The following is an 8,490-nucleotide window of genomic DNA, read 5'->3' as shown; positions in this document are numbered from 1 at the left end:
ATAAAAGTACACTGAACAAAAATATAAATGCAACATATAAAGTTTTGTTTCCATGTTTCATGCAATGGCTGTACACTATGATATCGGCTGTCTTTTACGGTTGATACATGACACACTTTGCGATGTAGCCCTGACAATATCCTGTCTTTGCTGTCACACTGTGCGGTAAGAACCACTAATTCTATAATAAGAGTAGTGCTACAATTACAGGGGTTACATCATCTGACATCCACAGTCAGATTTTGAGGATGGTGGAACCAAAAGCTGCCCTTTTTTGCCCAGAGAAAGTCATTCTAAACATGGTTTCTTTTCTCGCTTTCCTTTTTTATATATTCGCTACATTGTTACTGACGGGTGTTGAGAGTGGCATAGCAAATGCCATTTTACTAGAACACTTAATCCTCCTATTATGTTTGTCAATTTGACCTCACTCAGTCTTTGACATCTCTTAAAAACCAGTTAACACTTTCTTATATTGATACTGTATGATTTTTAGAATTTTCTAATTTGGTGGGATTAAATAAATAAAAAATGCAACAAACATAATGCTATGCAAAATCAGATAAAATCAGATTTCTTTGTGAATGATTCTGGTGGCACTTTCCCATGCAGGTTCCCATTTGTCACTTAGTAATTTGGGAGACAATGAGAAGATGACACACTCCTGTCACAGTTTTCAGCTCTATTCTGATTCATTTCCAGGCACTACCACTACCTAGAGGGCGCGCTTGTCACATTTTTTGCCACTTTGGTGATTATTTTCACTTTGGCTATTAGGTAATCAATGCCCTCATGCTGACTACTGATTCCAATTGTCTGCCATGTGTGGTCTGATCACCGATGAAGGTCAGCTGCATGCCTTTCTATTCAAGTCCCGCATCTTGTTTAATCTGGGGTTGTTTGTTATATTTATTTTTCTAATTCCCATAGCATGTTGTTTTTATTTCTCATTTGTGCACTTGGTGAGGTGTGTGACCGACAAGTCTCAGTTAAGGTGCGTCAAGGTTTATGAGAGCTGAACATGCAGCAACTCTTCGTCACCTTAGGGTAGACGCAGGTTCACCTTCACCTTTTATTTTGCGCACAAGTATTTGACACACGACAGTTGGAAGACTGCATTTTGTCTCAAAATATGTAACACTGCCAGTCTTCCGTTGGAGGCTAAGGGTCACTAATACAATTCTTATACGATTTAGAAATTTTGTCTGCAACTGCAGAATCATGGCAAAAATCACATAGTATATGCTTTATGCCAGGATCAGGCTACATGATATGTTTATCTTTCAAGATGGTCACCATGTCAGATTAGCCAATCCATAGTGTCATAAATTATTGCCTTGTCTTGGCCGGTAGAGTGGCAACACTACATGAATGACCCTGACCAATCATCATATGCTGCCATCACGTCATCTGCTCTCATCACAATTGTGCGCAAGTTCATCAGTCGTCAATCATCACTACAGAAGCGATTTGTGTGATGCTGGTGGTCTTGTGTTCTGAAAATCTAAATAAAATTAATAAAAAACTATTGTGGACCCGTTCCTGGGTGCCACGAAGAGGACAGTATGGGCTGCCATTCTTTCAAAGAGAACAGGGGAAATTAATGTGCTAATATGTCAAGAACATTACATAAATGTGGCTAGCTACCAGGTTTGTTGGATATAAACAGAAGGTCTCGTGGATGAATTGTATACTCTATATTCTCAACGTTCATATTCAGGCTTGAAATTTGTTGGCAGCGTCAAAATCGTATCAAAATCTGGCTGAATTTGTGTAGTCTGATGCATTAGTGAGCATTTCTCCTTTGTAAAGATAAATCTGCCAAGTGTGACATAATCCAGAAACTGATTAAATAGCATGGTTGTTACATGTGTGCACCTTCTGCTGGGGATAATAAAAGGCAAGCGTGCAGTTTTATCATGCAACAAAACTATATAGTATATATACATACAAACACACATTTAAACCTTTGCAAATGTTTAATATTTAAATGATTTATATTTTGCTCAATACGAAATGTATTTCTGGAAAATAAAACACAAGCCCCGATTCAAAGAAAAGCGGGACTTAAATAGAAAGACACACAGCTGAACTTCAGAAAATTGGAATCAGAAGTCAGCACGAGGGGATTGATTACCTGATAGCCGAAGTGAAACTAATCACCAAATTGGCAAAAATATGAGAAAAGGGTAGTGCCTGGAAATTCATCAGAACAGAAGCCCAGAACTGTGACAGTAACCTATCCATTAAGGTAAATGTGTAAAGGTTTGATGTGTTGTGTGTTCAGAGATGCTCTTCTGCTTACCAGTTGTAATATTTGCCTGCAGAACTGCTGGTCACTGGATGTTTTTTGTTTTTCACACCATTCTCTGCAAACTCTAGAGACTGTTGTGCATGAAAATCCTAGGAGATCAGCAGTTTCTTTGATACTCAAACCACCCTGTCTGGCACCAACAATCATGTTGAGACATGAAAATAGAGGAAAGTTATGAAACCCTAAAGTCAGGCATTTCAGAGTAGCACAGTTTATATAATCTTATTTAAAATTACACTTTTGGTTTTTGCCTTAAAATAGCCTTAAAATATTATAGACGGTATAAAATAATGCCTAAACAATACTGACTGACTAAAATATATTGAATCACCATTCCCTTAATGTCTGTAGGTGGCTTGTTTATGCAATGCAATGTCTCTGTCAGACTAAAACAGGGGCCATATTATGAACATAGTGTGTGACTACGAACATATCGTTTGTGTGGCAATGTCTCTCTATTGGCTGGAGGGAAGTGTCAGTCAAAAATAGAATCTCAATTGACTCAATTGACTTCAATCAATTCAATGTTGTACTGGTGTTATCAAAGGCTTAGGTGGGTTCTAGTTTGATTTTGATTGAGTACTTCCGAGGCATTTAGATATTAATCATATTTGGAAAACTATCATAAATAAGTATTGTAATTTCCTATGTGTTTGACAATTATTTATTTTCTTCTGAATACTGTCTGATGATGATGATGTATTATATGAAACTATACTGTTAGACAAATTAGTGAGAAAACAATCTGACAACAAAAGCAAGAACAGCTTTATTTAAAATGTTGTTATACATACATCAAAGGTGATTCAACAATAACCAAGTAACTGGTTCAGCAGACACTCTGAATGCAGCAAAATAACTAGAGTACAGAATTTGGGTCAGTCACCCAATAGAATTCCATTGTGATTGTAAATGTAAAAAAAAAAAAAAAAATGTAAATAATAATAATTAAAGGTGAAACTACTTCCTGTTCACCTGCAGTGGAGTTAATTTATTTTTCTTTGCACTGAACAGTTTGACAATCTGGACCCTGATGGCTTGAATACTAATTCCATAAATGACAGGATTAAACAATGGGGGAAATATCATAACATAAAAGGACATAAATATTCGAGCTTTAAAAGGTACATGACTCATATTGAATCGAGTCTGAATAATTTCAAAAAGCATACCCACTGCATTGTTAATCACAGCCAGTATGTGTGGGGTACATGTTTGAATGGCTTTGGTCTGAGATTCCTTAGAAGCATACAGGCAGATTCTAAGTATTTGTGCATAGGAAAATAATATCATGAGCAGCTGTGGAACAATTACAAAAATAGTGACAACAAAGCCAACTTTGCTCTGAAAAGAAGTGTCAAGACAAGACAGTTTGACTAATTCAAAGTTGACACAATACACTTTTTTGATTAACCTGTCACAAAATGTACGCTGTACAGTTAATATGAAATAGAGTCCGAAAAGAATACAAGGATAAAACCAAGACAATGCAATAAGTGCTCCCACTTTTCGATGAGACATTAATTGGTGATAGTGTAATGGGTGACAAATGGCTACAAACCGGTCATAGCCCATCACTGCTAAAGTAGTAAATTCAACTGAAGCATATGTGTGTATACAAAATATCTGTAAAAGACAAGCAGCCAGAGATATTTCATAAGTATGAGACACTAAATGGGAAAGTAATGATGGAAATAAAGATATGCTGCCATAAATTCCATTCAGTGCTAAATCACAAACAAAAAAATACATGGGTTCATGTAGACGTCTATCAACATAAATTACTGCAATAAGAATGACATTTGTTAATACCATAAGGATGAACAATAACAGGAAACTTGTGAAATATACATATCTATGGTCTTCCAGTTCAGTGTATGGTACCAATATGAATGATGTCACCACTGATCTATTCTCCATGGTCTCCATCCTACAGAGAATATATAAAGATAACATGGATTTATTACATTTAAGGACTGCCAATTTTTAATCGCCATATTAGAATGCAAGACATGACTTAGTCTTGCAATGTGCTTTGAAGAAAACCATTTTGAGAATTGACAGACTGAGCTATAAAAGTTGTTAGCTTTTAATCAACACAGAAAATGGTAACAATCATATTTTAACAAATTAAGTAGCATAATAAGATATCTATTCCCACAGCCGGCATCCTCTGTTGAATTGAATCACCTCAAGCAATTAAATAGCAAATAAATGAATTTAATAAAGGAGCTCCCTAGATTGCTTTGGGTGTTTCTTAGTTTTGGTATGTTAACTCCAGTGTTCTGATCCGATTCCCACTGACATTGTATCTGCATTTGGCAACTTGACCATTGCAACGGATTGCACAGTCCCTTGCATGCTTGATCAATATTGCCATGGGTAAACACCTACATTTTAATAGTAAGACGGTACGAGTAATATGGTGATAATCATTTGGACAGTTTTGATAGTATTATCAGTGTCATAAGGATACATTACAAAAGTACAAGCTGAAGATATTTGCCAGACAGAACTATTACACAAATTAAAGGTGAAAATTAATGCATTAGAAACTAGAGCAGCAAATTAATGATCAGGTTCCTATCATATTCATATTCTCCATTCCTACTACTACTCCTACTGTAATGTGTTCAACAGACAGACTCAATCATAGCAGAAATGTAAAATGCATACATACCCAGCAGATATCTCATTTAGTAATTGCCTTCTTTACAATTTTTATCTTTTTGCATGTTGTAATTTGTAGTGCTGAACAGGTTGTCCGTCTGTAGACAACATGCTTCATAAATGAAATCCTTCCTTTACAGCTCTTTATAAAGGCTTCGCCCATGTAAGCACACTCGTTATAATCAGTTGATGATGTCATAGCGAGATAATATTCAATGCGCCAGTGATAATTAATCACTCCCCCCACCCTCACACACACAGGGTAAACCAGGATATGATCTACTGGAGAGCCGGGGGGGCTTAGCTACATTCTATTTCCTGCTGTACTATCGATTAAGGTCCATCTACATCTATCATTTTGTATGCCGCTCCACAGCCAGATGTTCACAGCTACACTTAGGCAAAAAACAGACACAAAAAGGCACAAAGAAATGACGTGCATCAGCCACATGCCATGCCACTTCTATACCATTGTTGGGGCCAACATAAGAACTTTTTGAAACAGGGAAACGCCTTTGTCCACGCCATTTATGACGCAATCAACGCCGCCTCCCACTGTAATTTAATGGAAATTTAGCCAATACAGTGACAGCCGGAAATACGCAACTGCTGGACCTCACAAAAGCCTCAGGCGCGAATTTCACGGCCTCTTTCTAACCTACGGCTATCCCATGCTGTTCCAAAAGAGACTCCCATCTAAATAATTTTAAGAACACTCCCTTTGTGTCTGAACCCTTGATCACGGTTCTATTCATTGGCCTGCTAGTTCTGAAATTATACACATCCGAATACTTGCAAGGACCCGATATTTTATCGGAGATCGCACATACATTGTGCGGTTTTAATCAACTTTGGAGCTAGAAGACGACCGGCTTCTCTTCCTCCTCCAACCACGCGTGAGACGACGACACCTTCCCCTGGTTAGGCCAGAGACGGATTTCCCTGGTCCCGCCAGAGACGCCCTTCCCCCGGGACAACGGTACCTGGGCAGCGTTAATTCCCTGGAGCATCACAGATTCTCCAAGCAAGAAACTTTGCCTGCTGACGACGGTCAGCTGTTTGAGACTGGTCGAATATCATCAGATATTCGCCCCCAAGTAAGGCTGCGCATCTGGGCATTAGTTTTGTTAATGTTATATACATTGTATCGTTAGATTAACTTTATGTAACTTTGCTAAATTGTTTTTCTCGTTTACAACTTCCGCATGATCATCCAATTACATTGTTCTCTCTCTCTCTCTCCTCCGTACAAATAACCCTCCGGGCTTATAGTCAGTGGATTGTAAGTTTATAAATTAATTTAATCAAGCACCGCAAACTCGCGGAAACGCTTCCCAAAGCGCAAGTACTCTTGTTGCGGTGATTTCATTAATTTGTCTCCTGACCACCCAAATTTTAGCTAGGTGTACGCGCCATTACGCGCTAGAACCATAGGTCCACCATTATAAGGCCCTACCTACATTCTCCACCAATTCCTTCCCCCATCCTCTTCGCCCGCTACGTGTACTCACGTGCACGCGCTCTTTCCCTCTTCCTTTGTCTCCTTCCCTCGCTTTCTCGACGCGGGCATACGTGTACGCGCATTCCTTTGTCCTCCATCTTTCTTCCCACTTCAATGCGTTACTTTTCCGTCACGCCCTTCTTATTTAGCTGTGTTTATATGTTTCTTGTGTTCAATAAATACCCCTTTATTGTAACCGGTTGTCCGTCAATGTTTTTCCAACACTAAATCAAGCCAACTAGCTATTTAAGAACTACTTATAAGGCTACTTATAAAATTCGAACTCATATAAGTGGTTGTTGAATCCATAGTATTAATTTAACAGTATGACTGTTGAATGATTTATTAAATCATTACCACTGAGTTCGTTATTAATAACGTAGCTAAATTAAAATAATTAAATGAGACTGATTACTAAATACGATATTACCCTTCGGAACCTACACCATGATGTTTGCAGGTGTAAACATTGTATAACTCGCTGTTATTGTTAATTGTTTCTTCTTTCAAAAAAACTTCTTTCATGTTGTCATTATGGGGTGTTGTGTGTAGAATTTTGAGGGAAAAAATGAATTTATTCCATTTTGGAATAAGGCTGTAACATAACAAAATGTTGGAAAAGTGAAGCGCTGTGAATACTTTCCGGATGCACTGTATTTGTAGTAATTCTGATTTATGGAAAACAAACCCCAAAGGGGCCAAAAATGGCCCAGAATCTGGAATTCCAATTAATAATTAAAATGACTAATATTAATGGTCAAATATGATTGATAACCTTTGAAGGTTGGAGTTCTTTGTAAGTTTTTACATTAATTTGACTCAGCTCTCATATTCCTTGCAACATAAAAACAGTCACTGGGTTTAATAAAATAATTTACTCAACAAACATACAGAAACAGAACATAGACATGCAAATGAAAGGGAGAAGTAAGGAAAAGTATGACTTTGTGTGTGCGTACATTGTTCATTGTTGCCACTTTCGTAACAGGCCTGGACTTATCACGAGGTAAGCTACATATGTCTGTTGGGGCTATTCGCTGTGGAGAACTCAGCCTCTGTCCAAGTGTCTAGATCAGGAGGACGAGAAATGTTTGGCACAAACTATTGCAAGCAAAGAAAAAAGGCTGCAAGGAGACTGGACAATGTTGTGATTGTCCTAGGTCTTATACTATAAGGTTTTATTGCCTCTGGCACTTTCTGGTGTTGCAGTATTGGTTAACTGAACATCATACCAGGCACGGTGTTGTAAATGTCACTTCTGTTTTCTGTGGAATCCTGGGAAATATAGTCTCCTGGGCCCAACAGTCCACATATCTTGCGAGAGATTTGACAAAATAGGACTACCATTTAGACACAACCGGCTCATTCCAATTGCTTATTTCTCACATCCTGCCTTGTTCTATACCTGGCACAGACATTGATCAAGGTTTGCCACCTTTAAGGAAATCTGTTAAATGTTCCTTCCAGGAGCTATAAGCCAGGGGCTAGAAGGCTCCCACACATTTCTTGCAAAAACATGAGCACATCATTTGTGGAAGTATCTTTTCGGAAAGCACAACGTATTGAGATATAAATGATCAACCTGTGGATCCACCTCTCCCGATCTGCCATGCATCTGCCATGTCTGTAACTGACATTGCCTCAAATTAACATATAATGGAGCATCAAGATTCATTTAAAATTTACACTCTCGATTCACCTGTCTTCACCTAATTTCCTTGCTTCCTTTTTTTGCCTCCCTGAGGGATGGAGCCAGGAGCAAAGAAAGGAAGGAGCTGAAGGATCTCAGCCAGCATGTCCAGGATCTCAGCCAGCATGTCCAGGACAACTGTCATGCCTGATTTATACAATTTATCTTGCTCAGTTAATTGCTTTACCATGTTACCACAACAGCTGGCTACAACACTGACAGCAATCAGAAACAATTCTGCTCTGCTCTCGGCAGGAATCATTTTCTTGTCATGCTGCAAAAGTACCTTTTCATTGAGTCTGTCACCAAATGGAA

At 38.2% G+C, this 8,490-nt stretch overlaps 1 protein-coding gene across 1 annotated transcript; it reads right to left on the bottom strand.

Annotated features, from left to right (window-relative positions):
* Positions 1–3,274: 3,274 nt before the first annotated feature.
* On the bottom strand, positions 3,275–4,234 carry LOC133107411 (olfactory receptor 52K2-like). The gene has a single exon (XM_061216401.1). It carries the CDS (start codon positions 4,232–4,234, stop codon positions 3,275–3,277), a length of 960 nt encoding a protein of 319 aa, XP_061072385.1.
* Between the last annotated feature and the right edge of the window lie 4,256 nt (positions 4,235–8,490).

The sequence above is a fragment of the Conger conger genome, chromosome 13 (assembly GCF_963514075.1).
Source record: "Conger conger chromosome 13, fConCon1.1, whole genome shotgun sequence".
Taxonomy (NCBI): Eukaryota; Metazoa; Chordata; class Actinopteri; order Anguilliformes; family Congridae; genus Conger; species Conger conger.
This window is presented reverse-complemented; position numbering and strand designations above follow the sequence as displayed.